At 45.1% G+C, this 17245-nt stretch overlaps 1 protein-coding gene across 1 annotated transcript in view; it reads right to left on the reverse strand.

Moving 5' to 3' along the window:
* Positions 1 to 17245, reverse strand: part of WDR64 (WD repeat domain 64) — a 2246160-nt gene that overhangs the window by 1599528 nt on the left and 629387 nt on the right. Inside the window, exon 11 of the mRNA XM_086925751.1 lies at positions 16112 to 16251. Within this exon, the coding sequence (XP_086781877.1) occupies positions 16112 to 16251 (140 nt within the window). The remainder of the gene's footprint in view (positions 1 to 16111; positions 16252 to 17245) is intronic.

Genomic DNA, 17245 nt, shown 5'->3' on the forward strand with positions numbered 1-17245 from the left:
AGGATGATGTCTCCTGTTGGGCGAGAGCTAAGGAAAGGGCCGTGGTTAAGGATGACAGGATCACTAAACGGCATAAACCACTTGCGGAGCGCTGGACAGACCTAGTTAAATCTTGGGATACACGTCACATAACATTGCCTTCCTTGGAGGCCACTCCGATTGACTCGGAAGAATAGGGTGGGGCACGGTTCTGATCTGTTTCAAGAATGGAGTGCATCTGATCCCATACCTTGACCCTCGAATAACTTAGTTGAGTACAGATGGGGGATGCTGGGGTTGAGCACCTGGGAGAATAAGTGTGGGTAGGAAGGTAGGTGCACTCCGCCACCCGGGTCCCCTCATGCCCCTGTTGATACTATTTATGCTATTGACCTGTAGATATTATGCGACTTACACAGATTTAGGACCCCTGGTAGCTGGTTATGTAGTTTAGTTTTGTAGTATCGGGTTCCCAAGGCCTACATGCTCCGTAGATAACCCACTTACACTGAAAGAACTGTTGGCACGGAAACTGAAAAGTACAAAGAACAAGTTTATTAAGACCCCATGGGGTGGTGGTACATTCCTACAGCACCCTTCGGCAATGCAAGAAGTATCACACCGAACGCTGGTGTGAGTCCCTCTTTTATACAGCTTACAAGCAATAAAAAGATAGGCGGCACAAGGTTACAGAGATTATGTACATATATGGTCATTTTTGGAGCACAGCCAACTCATGGGAGGGGTTACAACCCCACTGGTCAGTTTGGCGGCACATTCCTGAGAGGTGACTGGTCAGTTGGAACTGCGCATGAGCAGGCTTGACCGTGGCTAAAAATAGCCTGTTGCAGGGCAGGGTCGAGTGGTCAGTTGCACGGACAACGGACTAAAGGGCATGCTGACCACGAGGCCGCTCGTTCTCTAAAATGGCCGCCGCAATTTACAAAATGGCGTTTCTAAGTATAGTCAAGTTAAGGGGAAAAACGTGTAGCACAGCTAAGCGCTAACTCGGCCATTGTCAAATTACGACAGACGACCCTTTTAGCGTTTAGCTGAAGCTACCTCATAGTGGACATAATCAGGATGTTCATCTTCAATATCAATTAGCATTATTTGAGCTACTTCTTTATGAAGCATCATTTTGTTGTGAGCAACAGCTCATCTTGATGGTATACAAGCCGATAAACACATGGAACATAAAGCTGGGCCACATTGTATACATAAACATACAAGGAACAGTATCCCAACAATGATACATAAAATCGTTAGCAGTTTCCAACCCCAGGTGGTCAGCATTGACCAGAACCACCCTGAAAGAGTCCAAGTTCCATTGTCCGGGTGTATTTCAGCTGCTATTTTGTGCAATTTAGAAATGGCATCATAAACGGATGGCGAATTATCAGGTACGTATACACAGCAGCTACTTCCGATGATTCTACATGCCCCCCCCCCGATCAGCTAGAACCACATCTAGAACCATTCTGTTCTGAAGTGTAACGATCCTAGAAATCTGAAGTTCTTCGGTAATATTTCCTAATGCAATAGCAGTATCATTGGCTACAGCCTCAACAACACGGGTCAATCGTCGTATTTTCCTACTATTCAAAGCAGCCCCCACAAAGGAGAACAGTCCCCAATTAAAGTCCACATATTGCTGCAGTGCAGTATCCGTCTGGTCGATATCGTCCAGAACAACAGTACGTTTAACACGGTTTAACACGAAATCGTGGTAAAGTACATAGTCATTATGATACATTGGTGGGGCAATGAATACAGGGGGCAATACAAAGGATACATAGCAAGTACCTAACCATCCCAACGGAAGCTGATGATAGCCCTTAGATCCACAAATAAAATAAGTATTACGAGATGCCACAAACGATATGCGATTCGGGCTGTCGAACGTAAGTGTAGTGTTGCATTCACTTTTTCCAACCGGGATTGTACCTTTATTACGTATGCACAAATCAGCTTTAGTTGCAATAACATTAATAACATGCGAACTGGATACATTAATGTTCCTTTGGTTGCTGTAAATACGGGGTACAGATGCATTGTCGGGGCGGTATTCTTCCCATTCAAATCGAGTACCCTCAGCTCGTGGGTACCCATCCCGGTCATGGTAGCAGATCTTATTCAAACGGAAAAGCACTCCTCCTTTCGTTGGCCATCGCAAAGTGAATAGAAGAGTGTACCAGGCATTGCAGGACCCATTATGTGAAAACGGGAGTGGAATGAGTGGAGTGCCCCCCTTCTTCTGATGACCAGGCAACATCCCACACACCCAACAATTGGAAGTATTTGTCATGTTATGTGTATGATGCAGGATCTGAATAAAGCTATTGTTCAAATAGGTCTGCCGGTGCCGTTCTTCATGGTAGGGCAAGGTGAAGTAAAAATGTTCAGATGGAGCCGGGGTAGTCGGCAGCAAATGTTCACGTGCAGGCACCACGAGTTCAACTACCCAAGCTATCACTGCTATTACCACAATTGTCAAGACGAATAAGATGGCACCAAGCATTCTTTTGTCTCGCGATGCAGTGGACGCCATAGTTCAAAGAGTTCACAAAGTCTCAAATAGTTCGAAAAGTTCACAAAGTCTCAAATGTACATATGTGTATATATACACCTAAAAAAGAAAAATACGGTGCTGAGCTCCGAGGTAGCCGTTGTTTTCTTCTCCGGGGTCAAGATGGGTGTCGCTACTCTTGGCAGAACTGATCCCCCCCCTTGAGATTCCCGGTTTCCGTTTCACAAACCCCAGAGCGGTAACCAACCAGTCTCGAAAACCCAAAAAAATTCTTCTCCTTATCGTGGCCGCAGATCGTACCGCTGTCGTCCAGAAACAGTGTGGTCCGGGAAGGCTCCCTCGACTTCGGCCGATGTCACAGCTGGGCTCTTTTTTTTCCAGAATCTCCTTGTAGTCAGTCAGCACAGCAGGATTCACCAGGTCCGGAGAGACACGCCGGCAGTGAGTTGAGTGTATCCACCGCTTTCTGTTGGTCACTCGTACAGCTGTTCGAGTCGCCAAGAGGACCTGCTCGGGGCCACGTCACCTCGGATCCAAGCTGTTCGCCCTCTCGAACGACCTGACCATAACGAAATCCCCAGGACAGAGATTATGAGCCTCTCCAGTAGAATTGTCAGGGAGCGCTTCTCGAACCTGTTGATGAATAGAAAGCAAATCATTTGTTAATCGTGCCAAATAGTCATTCATCATTATACAAGGCACATCATGTATCAATCGCGGCTTAGGCACTCCCCATATATTCATAGGCCTTCCAAACACCACTTCATATGGTGTGAGGCCAGTTCGAGAGTGGGGCACTGACCTGAGAGAGAGCAATGCTAACGGTAAAGCATCCGGCCACTTCAATGACGTAGATGCTACAATCTTAGCCAGTTTTAGTTTCAACGTGGCATTGTACCGTTCGACAAGACCTGCTGACTGAGGGTGGAACACAGCATGAAACTTCTGCTGGATCCCCAACCCCTTCAGCACATACTCCACAATTTTCCCAACAAAATGAGGCCCATTATCGCTCCACAAAAATTTGCAAACTCCAAAGCGAGGAAAGTACTCCTTGAGCAACACCTTAGCTGTTGTTAAAGCTGTATTATCTTTCGTGGGGAAGGCCTCAACCCATTTACTAAAAGCGCACACCACCACTAGGACATACTTAAGGTTATTGCAGCGCTCAAGCTGGATGTAATCCATTTGGAGTACCTCAAATGGTGCAGATGGTGGAACGAACCCTCCTTTCGGAGTATGGGTCCCTTTCGCAGGATTGTGCTGCAAACATATCAGACAGGTCTGCACTACTCTCTTGGCTGTATTGGCAATCTCGGGATGCTCCCAAACTCGTGATAACAATCGAGTGATCGCAAGAGCTCCCACATGTGCTAATCCGTGTGTCATCTGAACCATCGCTTGCAAGTAAGCTGCAGGCAATTTCCATTTCTCCATGTCTTTGCTTCTCCAACAGCCCTCATCATCTAGCACCCCATCTACTGCCCATGCCGCAAGTTCTGCTTCAGTCGCTGATTTTTGGATATCTAGTATCTCCGCTCTAGCATCGTACCATCGCTCAGCTTGTGATTTTGTTACATATATGGGGGAGTCAGTTCGGGACATAGCTGTTTGTCTTGCTATGCTGTCTGCAAAAGCATTTCCTTGACCCACTTTATCAGTGATCTTTTTATGGGCACCGCATTTAATGATCGCTACTTTCTTCGGACAAAGCAACGCGTTTAGGAGATCACGCACCAATTCTTTGTGCATAATGTGTACTCCATGAGAAGTTAAAAACCCACATTCTCTCCAGAGTAGCCCAAAGTCATGTGCTACTCCGAAGGCGTACCGGCTGTCTGTGTATATGTTCACACATAGGCCAGCACTCAATTCGCAAGCTCTCGTCAAAGCTATCAGCTCTGCTGCCTGAGCCGATTTTTGTGGTATTCGTGCTGTTTCTACCACTGCCTTAAGGGTCGTGATCGCATATGCTGCAGAAGTCGTGCCATCTGGCAGCCTCAAACACGATCCATCAACCCACAGCTCCCCATCCACATCTGGAAGTGGCATATCCTGTAAGTCGACACAACCCTTTGTCTGTTCCTCAGTCAGGAAAACACAGTCATGATGTTTTTCTTCCTGACCCTCCTCAACCGGATAGGGCAATAAAGTGGCAGGGTTCAGGGTAGCGCATCTTTTCAGTGTGATATGTGGCGCCAGAAGTGTAAGCTCATATCCTGTCAAACGTGCACTCGTGAGATACTGGGTTTTCGTCTGATTCAACAGGGCATCAACTGCATGGGGAACTAACACCAACAATTTGTGCGATAAAACTATTCCCTCACTCTGTCGTATAGCTACCGCTGTTGCTGCAACTGCTCGAAAACACCCAGGTAACCCACGTGCTACAGGGTCAAGGACCGCCGAAAAGTATGCACATGGCCTTTGTTTGTCCCCGTGTGCTTGCACTAACACTGATAACGCGCACCCATCTTTCTCGTGTACGTACAATGTGAAAATCTTTGAATAGTCTGGTGTACCTAACACAGGTGCAGAGCAAAGGGCCTGTCTCAATTGTTCGAAAGCATTTTGACATTCATCTGTCCATTCAAGAGGCATAGGTGTAGTTTTGGACAGCAACGCCAACAACGGTTTGATAATGTGTGAAAACCCCATGATCCACTGTCTACAAAAGGACGTTAATCCTATGAAGGCACGTACATCTCTCTGTGTGGGGGGGACTGGTGTATCTAAAATTGCCTGAATTCGATCTGATGTTAATGCACGCTTCTCCTTAGACAAAAGATGACCGAGGTAGGTCACCTTGGGTCTACAATATTGAAGCTTTTTCTTCGAAACTTTATGATTATTTTGAGCCAAAAAGGAAAGTAAAGCAAGCGTACTCTCCTCGCATTGAGCATAAGTGTCAGCAGCCAACAAAAGATCATCGACATACTAAATAAGGGCAACTCCAGATTGCAATTGAAAGGAATCAAGCTGTCTTTTTAAAGCCTGGCTATAGATACTCGGACTCTCAGTGTAACCTTGAGGAACACGACAAAATCTATACGATTTATTATTTAACGTAAAACCAAATAAGTATCTGCTATCGGGATGGATGGGAATAGAAAAGAAAGCATTTTTCAGGTCGATGACATTAAAGGTCATCGCCGTTGGGGGGACCAATGTAAGCAATGTCGTGATATCAGACACCACCGGGTATTGGGGGATGACAATTTTGTTAATTTCTCTCAAATCAATAATAAATCGATAGACTTTGTCGTCAGTATCTTTCTTAAGGATCAGGAGAATAGGACTATTGCAAACATTATAGGGGACTTCCTCCACTACCCCTGCAATGATCAAATCTTGAACAATGTGTGTCAGGGCAATTTCACCTTCCCTGGAGATCTTATACTGTGGGACACGTGGCAAAAGTACTCCCTCCTTTACAGTAATGCGGATAGGTGGAATAAGCATCTGTCCCACATCCGTATCTGAGGTCGCCCACAACGTGTGAGGGAGAGAGGCTAATGCTTCACAGTCTTGTATAGTAAAAAATCTGTCTGAATCTGGATAGTTATCATTCAAAATAACTCGCACTCCCTCCGGAGCGCAACGTATCGTCGCTCGAAAATATTTAAGCAAATCAATGCCCAGAATATTATCTGGGGTGTAAGGTGACAACAAAAATTGGCCAAAACTGAAAAATGTATCAAGACAAAGTGCAAGAGGCTTCGATAATGGGCTGGGAGTGGGTGTGCCATCAAACCCAATACATGTAATCATATCGCCAGACAGGGGAGCCCTCGGAACCAAGTTTTTAGACAGAGCGCTACGAGTAGCCCCTGTGTCAACTAGAAACTGATCAGTAGAACCCAAGATACCCGCTGATACATATGGACCACTCTGATCTACTGGCACTTCAACTGATTCCGTACCCCATCCTACGCAGTCCTATGCATGCACATAATCCTGTAGCTCCACATTCTCACTCTCCGATATCTGATACTGGTTCCGCCTATCAAATGTATTACGGTCATCCTGGCCACGGCCCCTCTCTTCAAACCTACCACGATCACCCCCGCCACCTCTCGCCCCCGAATAACTGTTCCTTGACCTTCCACCTCCTCGACCACGCTGACTACGTTGCTCACGAAGTACCGGACAATCATCAGCCCAATGCCCAAACTCCTTACAATAAGCACATTGATCCTCCGCTATATCCGTACGCCCGTACGACGCATTACCCCCTCCTCGTCTACCTCTATCATTCCCTCTAGATTGCGTTCCACGAACCTGTGCCAACATCACCTTCGTTTTCAATTCCTTCGCCTTCTTATCAACACTTTCTTTAGCCTCCAATTCCTGCCGCTCATAATACTGAGCCATAGTTAACAAAGACGCAGGGGTCGCCGTGGTCCAGGAACTTTTGCTCGTTTTCAATCGCTTCGCAATCTCCGGTAGGAGATTAGCCACATACTTATCGACAAACAGATGCCTACCCGTATCGTCTGTTAATGATTGCCCACTATAATCATGAAAAGCTTCTTCAAAGCGTGTAAAGAAATCAGATACCGATTCATCTGGCTTCTGTTTGCATGAAGCCAACATGGTCCAATCAATCTTTTTAGGAGGCACCAGAGTTTTTAATTTAGTCAAAATAGCCGTCGGGAGATCTAGAATCAAAGCACACGGTTTACATGCAGGTTCCCTTTGTAAGTCAGCCTGCTCTAAATCCTTCAAAGCAGCCCCAAAAATCGTTTGGTCATTAGTTTTACGAATCAACCTCCACATATCAGGGGGAAGAATTAACCCAAAGAAGAGATCTATATCAACAAGGGTCATTACACAAGAGGAAATGGCCCCCTCAACCCCTTCATAGAACGCAGCTGGATTTTTACGAAGATCGGGCAGATCTTTAACGCCATAACATCTGCTCTATTCCAAGGCGTATATACCCAATTATATATAAAGTACCCCTTCGCATCTTTCGACATTTTATCGTCATCTGTACCCTCTCCCTTTGGAGGAACATACAAAGGCGCGGCTTCACGCATAGGCATAACATGCATTTTGGTAGTCTTATCTGAACCCCGAGGACACTCTTTGGATTCCTCCGTTGACCCCGGCACGGACCCTGTAGCATTTTTCCTTTCATCCCGCAGTCTGGTCGCCTCATCCCGCAGATGAAGTAATCGTTTGAAAAGGTCGTCAGTATCTGAAAGAGCAAATAAACCTTTATCCAAATTCTCACAATAAACTGACACAGCTTTGGGTTCTAAAGTCTCCGAATATTTACGGACGCGAGTAACAACTTCATGCGCTAAAGTATTTATGAAACACATTAATTCTCGTTCTGACCACAAATTCTTTTCAGCTAAAATCGTTGCTACAGTTACATGATTCAAATTTAATTTCCTAGCAAGACCACGCAAGTCCGCAGCTCTTTCCGCAGATAACCTGACACTCGATTTGTCCTTTCCATCCAACTTATCCCGACCTTCATCACCGGAATCCTCGGACGGAGCCGTGGGATGGACATACGGAGGCGGAGAGCGATCTAGTAACGAAAAATCATCAATTTCATTATTAAGGACAGGATAAAGCGGACGACGAATAGGAAATTGACCGGCCGTTTGCAAGTTACGTTCCCGTTCCTCCCTCTCTTTCTTCTCCTGCGCTTCCTTTTCCTCAAGCTGTAAAGCCTTATCTCGAGCAGCCTTGCGCTGCTCTTTGTCCACCAAGGCAATTTCACGTTTCATACGTTCACGCACCGCTTTCTCCCACATTCGTACACAATCAAACATATTCTGTCTAGACCTACGTTGAAACAAACACTGCTCCACAAATTGAACCTTTCGCAAATCGAACGACCCATGTAGTGGCCATTGCAATTCAGGATCGGTTTTTGTATATTTATGCCATAATTTGCTATACATTATAGGGGGAAGGCCAAATTTTATATACATTTCACGATTCGGAGTTCCTTCTGGGGGAGCCGGCTGTGATTCCGCTAACCTAATTGTGGTACCATTTCCAAGACAGGACATCCCTCGGAGTGTGCTTAAAACAGGCATGTTCGAAAAGTATCACGAAAGCGTGATACCGTATAAACTGGCACTTACAGTACTTCACACAAATGTGCCGCTCAGAGGAAAAAAACAAAATTAGAGAAACATCTCTACATGCCTGCCTATGTGAAGTGCACTACACATATAATTCAAAGATCACAAAGGTCACAAAGTCACAAATGTTAGCTAACTCAAATCATAGACACAAGTCATAGAACTTCGGCAAGCGTCCGAGGACTACCTTACCGATCACAAATCCTACCCAAATCTCAAAGGTCCAGATTCCAACTGCCAAGGTCTTTAATCGAATCAGCCAAACGGCACTTATCCAGCAACGCAGACGATCGAGAACTCAGTCGGAGACCGGCGCCACCTGGAAGGTCAGATCGGAAGGAAGGGAAGAAACACCGTGGGTGCCAAGACTCGGGTCACTCGGTGGCAGCGTACGCGTCCATGGTGAGTTTCCAAACCTTCGTCACGACCTCTCCTTCGGGCATCCGAGTCGCCGATGAGTCCCTTCGTGGTCGCCAATTTGTAGTATCGGGTTCCCAAGGCCTACATGCTCCGTAGATAACCCACTTACACTGAAAGAACTGTTGGCACGGAAACTGAAAAGTACAAAGAACAAGTTTATTAAGACTCCATGGGGTGGTGGTACATTCCTACAGCACCCTTCGGCAATGCAAGAAGTATCACACCGAACGCTGGTGTGAGTCCCTCTTTTATACAGCTTACAAGCAATAACAAGATAGGCGGCACAAGGTTACAGAGATTATGTACATATATGGTCATTTTTGGAGCACAGCCAACTCATGGGAGGGGTTACAACCCCACTGGTCAGTTTGGCGGCACATTCCTGAGAGGTGACTGGTCAGTTGGAACTGCGCATGAGCGGGCTTGACCGTGGCTAAAAATAGCCTGTTGCTGGGCAGAGTCGAGTGGTCAGTTGCACGGACAACGGACTAAAGGGCATGCTGACCACGAGGCCACTCATTCTCTAAAATGGCCGCCGCAATTTACAAAATGGCGTTTCTAAGTATAGTCAAGTTAAGGGGAAAAACGTGTAGCACAGCTAAGCGCTAACTTGGCCATTGTCAAATTACGACAGTTTTATATATATAAAGAGAGATATGAAGTGGTACGCTTGTGTTATGTTATTTCGTTTTCGATACAAATGTGGTTGTCACTGCTCGCTGCACTCAGACTGTATTTTTGTTCACATGGTATCAATGTTAATCAGTGAGATTATTATACATCACTTATACAACAATCTTGGGCTGCTCGGTGGTTGGCGGACCAGCTCCTCTGTCACTCCCCCCCCTGCCACGCCCCTACAATATCCGGTGGCCTACTTTATGGCAGTTCTATCCCGGCCGCGCAGCGGACGAGCGCAGCGGGCGCGACGAAGGCGCGCCGAAGTTGCGCCTAAGTTAAGCCCGTCTGCGCCCGTCCGCGACGGGCCGGGACCAGGGGCCACAGACCCTGCCCCCCTACAGGTATACACATCAGCGCAACTTCTCTCCTGCTCTGCTGATGTGCCCCTAGACCTCTCCCTCACGCAGCACCTCACTTCCTTAGGTATTTACTCTTCCATTCCTAGCCGGCCCTCTTCTTTGAGGCCTACCCTTTCCCTGTCCTCCCTGGATTCTACGCACCCTATCACTACATCACCTCCTTCTCACATTGCCTCTGCCTGCCTTCTCAATACTCGCTCTGCAGGCAAGCACCAACTGCAATTATTCCATCTCCTTACCTCAGATTCCCCTGATTTTCTGTTTTTAACAGAAACCTGGTTCTCTGAGGCTTCACTCCCTGATATCCTGGCCATCCTCCCCGACTCCTATTATGCCCTCCGGGCTGATCGCCTGACGGCAGGACCGGAGGGGGTGTAGCCATGATTGTTCGGGCTACTCTCCAATTCCAGCTACTCTCTCAACCTTCCATAGCTGGAGTGGATTTTTTGGTTGCCCGTTCTACTAACCTTCCTTCTCCTCTGACAGTGGTCCTTGTGTATCGCCCCCCCCTGAACATGCCTTCGTTTGTGGCCTCCCTGCAGGAACTTCTTGCTACCTTGGTAGTTAACAACTCCTCGGTTCTGCTGCTGGGAGATTTCAATTATTGGCCCGGTGATCCCAGGGAGGATTTGGCGTCCAAGGACTTCACGGCCACCCTCCTGTGCCTTAATCTTCAGTCCCATGTTTCTGCTCCCACCCATATTTTTGGCCATACCCTGGACCAAGTATGGTCATCCCAAGATATTGTCTCTCCTCCTAGCATCCTCCCCTGTACCTGGTCCGATCACTCTCTTATCAATTTCACTCTCAATCTCGGTTCCCCTCACAAGCCCTCCCGCCCCAAGAACGTTTCCGCCCGCAGCTGGAACCGCGTGGACCTCCCTTCCCTCTCTCTTGCCCTTGCATCTTCCCCTCCCGTTCTTAATGGTCTCCCTCTTGATCTCCAGGCCACTGCAGTCAGTAATTGGCTAGCTTCTGGATGCGATCAAGTCGCCCCTCTGAAAATAGTTAAGTCTATCCGCCCACACGAGGCCCATAGATGGTTCAATTCTGAACTTAGGGCTTTTAAATTGGAACTCAGGCGCTCTGAGCGTCTTTGGCGCCGTAGTTACTGTCCCGATCTTAAGGCCAAATACAAACGTCTCCTCAACGACTACAAAAAAGCCATTCTTGTGTCTAAGACGAAGTATTTCTCGGAGCAGGTTGCATTATCTGCCAACAAATCCAAAGAGATCTTTTCCTTGGTCTCTAACCTGGCTACCTCTGATCGTGCCTGCCCCAAGCTTATTCCCTCCCAGGCCCTCTGTTCTTCTCTTAACGACTTCTTTATTGAGAAGATCGTCAAAATCAAATCCAACATTCCAAACACCTCTTTCTCTTCTCCCTTGCCTGCCCCCTCTGTGTCCAATTCCTCCTTCTCTTCCTTCCCACCTATCTCCTTGGATTCCTTCTTGGCTCTGCTTATCAAAGTCAAGTCCGGTTCCCCCTCTGATTGCGCCCCTGCTCGCGTTCTGAGAACCCTCTTTACCTCTTGCCCTACCACTCCTCTCTCCCTTCTTAATGCCTCTCTTTCAACTGGCTTGGTCCCTTCTTCATTTAAATCTGCGATCGTTTTTCCTATCCTTAAAAAACCTGGTCTTGACTCTTCCCTCCCTTCCAATTTCCGACCTATTTCTCTTCTCCCCTATCTTGCTAAAATTCTTGAAAGCTATGTCACCTCTTGTCTTTCCTCCTACATTGAGCAGAACCACCTCCTTGCTTCCCATCAGGCAGGCTTCCGCTCGGGTCATTCAACCGAGTCAGTGGTGCTTGCGGTTCTCGATGAGTTGAGGGCCAAGGCTGACACCAACTCTCCTCAGGCTTTGGTCCTCCTCGACTTGTCCGCTGCGTTTGACACGGTCGATCATACCATCCTTCTTGACCGTGTCAGCGCAGCGGGCATTCGGGGGCCCGCTCTCTCTTGGATCACGTCCTTTCTTACAGGACGCTCACAAGCTGTTCACCTCCCTGGTTTTTCTGCCCCCCCCCTTCCGGTGTCCTGTGGGGTTCCCCAAGGTTCCTCCCTTTCCCCTCTTCTTTTTAATCTTTACATTCGTCCTCTTATTGTCTCTCTTCTCGACCTGGGGGTCTCTGTGTATAACTACGCAGATGACCTCCAGCTCGTCTTCGATCTTTCCTCTTCTTCTCATTCTCTATCTTTTTTTCGCTCTACTCTGGTTTTCATCTCGGGGTGGATGGGCGCCAACCACCTCAAGCTCAATCCAGACAAGACTGAGCTTGTCTTGACTGGCGGCTCATCCAGCCCTTGGTCCTCTGCTTTTTGGCCCCCTATCTTTGGTCCCCCTCCCACCCCTGTCCCCTCTGTCAAAACGCTGGGCATTAAGGTCAGCCACGACCTGTCAATGCATGGCCAGGTCAGTTCTGTTGTGTCCTCTTGTTTTCTTTCCCTCCGTCTTATTCGAAAAATTTCCCGTTTCTTTTCCCTTGATTCTCTTAAAATTATTATTTCGGCCCTCATCACTTCCCGCCTTGATTATGGAAACAGCTTGTTCGTGGGCATTCCTGCCTACGAAACCCGTCGCCTTCAAGCAATCCAAAATCAGGCTGCCCGACTCATCTTTCACCTTCCCAAAACTCACCACATCACCCCTGTTCTCAAATCCCTTCACTGGCTCCCCGTTTTGCAACGCTCCTTGTTTAAACTAGGTTGCCTAGTCTTCCGGGCTGTTGATCGCTCTGCCCCGGCGTTCATCACTTCCCTGATTTCCTCTCACACCCCTGTTCGTACCCTCCGCTCTTCTTCTTCGGCCCTCCTCACTGTTCCCCGTTTCCGCAAATCCCGCACTGGTGGAACCAGATTCTCCGTTCTTGCCCCCCGCTTCTGGAATTCCCTCCCTCTCTCCATGCGTTCTATCCCCATCTTTTCACACTTCCGTAAAGCGCTCAAAACATTCTTGTTTGCCCAGGCCTACCCCGCTTAACTTCCTCGGCCCTGTTTGTTCTGTCCAGTAGAGCTCAGCGCCAGGAAGCCGCTTGGCCACCGTGCGCTCTATAAATACTTTATTCATTCATTCATTCATTCACTGAGGATGAGGGTGGTGGCTTACCTAGGAATTTATCCAAACAACAAACTGATTAAGTGAATGTAGACTCCTGCTTTCTCTCTTTAATTTTTGGTTTCTTTTTGGTTGGTGGTGGAACAGTTGTACAGATGTGGAAGGTGGAAACTGTCAATCTTTTGGAAAACATGGGGTACAAGTTTGTTGCAGGAAACATTTACCATACACTGTTAGTGGAATGAGTTCAATGCTGTACCGCTTATTGTGTTCAAAGATGGGACGCATGTATGATACCCAGAAGCATAACGATAGACCAAAGGAAACAAAATATTTTATATGTGTAATGTTTGTTTGAAATACTACAAATGCCAATAAAAACCATATTTAAAAAAAAAAAAGGATTACTCGTTTAGTCATCCTTACCGCATAACTGGTTTTCAGTGGCCTGCTTCTGCCAAAATTAAATATTTAGGTATATGGATCACAAATTATATCGCTCATATTATTTGAATTAATTTTATGGAACTTAGTCCAAAGATTTTAACCGTTTATTTTTATCATGGTGGGGACGTCTAGATGTGATTACAATGATAATCTTCCCTACATTTTCGTATCGCCTTTCTATGTTGCCAATTCATATACCAAAGTCTTTTGTTTTAAACTTAATTTGTTACTTATTTCTTTTTTGTGGCATAAAAAGAAATCAAGTGTGGACGTTTTATACTTTGCAAAACCTAAAACTGCTGAAAGAGTATTTGTTCCAGTCTATTATTATTATCATCGAGCCTTTACTTTACTACAAGCTGGCCCTTGGACTCTTGATGTAATTTCGCCACTTTTGCCATTGTGGCTTGATTTTGAAAGAGTTTACCTTAGGCCCTTCACTTTTAAGGAGGTCTTGTCTTTTTCTTCTATAACCTAGTTCCTTTCTTCTACAGTTTTAAAGCAGTCTTTCTCATTGCTCAAGTCTACCTTTCTTTCAACTCGCTCGACTATCTCCGTATTTCTTCAAATGTTGTTATGGTATAATTCTTTCATTCTTTAATTCAGATCAATATTAGACCTCTTGTTTAGAGTTCTTGGAAGGGTTAACATCTATCATACATATTTGTTATTTCTTAAAGGGTGTTCACACCCAATTGAAAAACCGGCATGTTTAGACCTTTTCAACCTGAACGGCCGGCATGTTTCGTTGCCCTAGAATTTTGCGGCAGTTTCATCAGGGCACAGGGACACATCTCCACCTCAATAGTATGCTGAACCAGGTATCTGCCAGGTGGGCGCCTACCAGCAACTCACCAGAGAGGGACTGGCCCCCACACAGCCCAATGGGGCAAGAAACCTGTACCGCTGGGGACAGGCATTCATATATCGCTGCTTGAGTTTGAGGGCAAGGAAACATGTCGGCAGTTCAGGTTAAAATGGTCTAAACATGACGTTTTTTTAATTGGGTATGAACACCAGTTGATAAATAATAAATACGTATGATAGATGTTCACAACATATTTTAATGGGGAATGCAGTTGACTTTGTTTACACACTACGGGGCTTAGATTGTAGATAGTTTACACCATTATGTTTTCACCTTTCTCATTTATGGGTTAAATTTCAACATTATTTTGAGGTAGGCCACACTTCTTTGTCCTTGTCATGAAAGTGCCAATGAAGACGAAGTGAGCTAACTGGTGAGTACCTACCAGCAGCTCTGTGGACGCTGCTTGCGTGAGGCACTTTCTGACCCAACTCACATTTTTTTCAAATTTTTCATGATTTTTTACCCTGCCACATCCTTAATTCTTAGAACAATTGGGAGGGATGTTAGGTGGTTGATAATTTTCTAAAAATAATTGAACACACATGGGGGGGTATGACTACATTAAATCTGCATTGCAGCGCCCAGGAGGTAGACATGATACCCATTGGATTAAGCGTGTACAAGTTTATTGTGTGTTTGTTGTAACCAGGCCTTTCTGTTTTGTACAAAAAATTCCATTTTGGAACAAAATTTGGGCCCATATTTATAAAGTTTCCAGATCATTACCACAGGTTATATTACACTCCTACACAATGTTCTACATTTTCCTTAGGAGTTTCTGCAAAATGTTGGTCCTGGGATTTTCCTCAAGCAGATCTAATACATATGCTATTTAGATGTCCTGCTACTCTTTCCTTTTGGCACAAGTTAAACAGAATGTTCACCTACGTGACTCTTTTAACACTATTTACTTATTTTTGGGTACATTAACTCAGTCTCTCCTTCCCTCATTTCCTTATGATAAATTCTTAAGGATTTAATTGGAAATTGCATTTCACAACATCATTGTTAACTAGAAATCCTCAGCTAAACCATCACATTAGATTTGGTGGTACTTTGTATGTTCACATCATAAATTGTACTCTATGTTTATGATGCAGTGCTATTCCTCTCATAATGCTCAAATGTAATAATAACTTCTTACTGTGTTTCTTAGACAGGTTGGTACCACTGTATTATATAATGCTCCTACATTGTCTGAAAATGTTCATCCTCCATTATTATTTTATACTTTGTCCTTCATTTTGATTTGTAAGGAATGTTACAGTATTTCAACATATGTTTTAGTTATATTTGCTTATTTTTGATATAGTCAAAAACATACATTTTCTTGTCATTATATTTATACTTAGGAATTCTTGGTTGTTCTCTCCCCTCACCCTTCTTCTCTGCCTCCCTTCTTCTTCCCCTTCCCAAAATCTACAAAGACTTTAGTATCCTATATGAGACATACTGTTGGTACCTGTTTGCTATGTTGCCATTCATATTAATGTAATACTATATATTAATATATTAAATAAAGTATTTTGAAGAAAAAACAAGAAGTCCCTGTTCCCACCACCTGCAAGCAAACATCGGTACACCCAGAGCACGGCTTTCAGACTTAAAGTTGAAAAGGTGGCACATTTTCTATTCAAGGAAAAATGCATGTACTCTACCCTTGCAGTGGAGAGACTGATAACGTGCTGATCCGCTTCATTGATCGCTACATCTGAGATGGCAAACAGGTGTCCATACAGTTCACCCACAGGCTTTGTGAATATGTTTGGATGCCATAAGCGAACAATTCGATCGGCTCCTGAAAGAGAGATGATGTAAGTATTATAACCTGCGTCAGTGCTGGCTGGGTGTCGAAAAACTCAGAACTTGTGCACTCAGTTTCTTTCACTACAAAAGCTTTTAATGTAATTCACACTGTGATGCTAACAAAACATCCATCCCCATCAGCATAGTAATGATTGCTACAAAGTTAAACAATTGAAAAAGTTATGTATTGTCTTGCACACAATGCTTCTACACCTTCTCCTGAAAGAACATATTATAGCTTTATTTGTAGTGATTATATATCATAGCCTAGTCCATGTGCACAACAGAGCAGCTCGCTAGCCGGGGAATAGCAAACATTAGACCATCACAGATAATGTACACAAATCAGAAATTCAGGAGTAGCTACAGCCAACTTTAAAAGTGCCTCAAAATGTCAGAGCAGCACAACACACAACAAATACAAAATACAACACACATAGCATACAGAAAGAGCTTTGGATGAGTACTCTTCAGTCATTGCTTTGTTGAGTTAAACCCTTTTTAGTGACTGGTGTCCTGGGATGTCCGCTTTGGTTGCGGTATCAGCCCAGGGCATTTCATGTAAATGTCCATTTTGTTTCTGCAGTTGTATCTCAAACTGGTTGTGGGGTTGATGGTAGTTTTTTTTATGTCTTACATACAGACATCTTTGGATATCTATTGCTGAACACATATTGTGATGTAAAACCTTATGGCGGCTGCTTTGAAATTAAAAATTGCCTATGTAGACAGGTTGACCTGAAATAAAGTATGGACTGCAGGTAACTGCAGTCTGGGGTGGGTCACATTGCGGTGTCTTCATTTGGATGGAAGGCTTGTTCTATATCATGTAAATGTCCATTTTGTTTCTGCAGTTGTATCTCAAACTGGTTGTGGGGTTGATGGTAGTTCTTTTTATGTCTTACATACAGACATCTTTGGATATCTATTGCTGAACACATATTGTGATGTAAAACCTTATGGCGGCTGCTTTGAAATTAAAAATT

This window comes from Lissotriton vulgaris, chromosome 6 (assembly GCF_964263255.1).
Source record: "Lissotriton vulgaris chromosome 6, aLisVul1.2, whole genome shotgun sequence".
Classification (NCBI taxonomy): Eukaryota; Metazoa; Chordata; class Amphibia; order Caudata; family Salamandridae; genus Lissotriton; species Lissotriton vulgaris.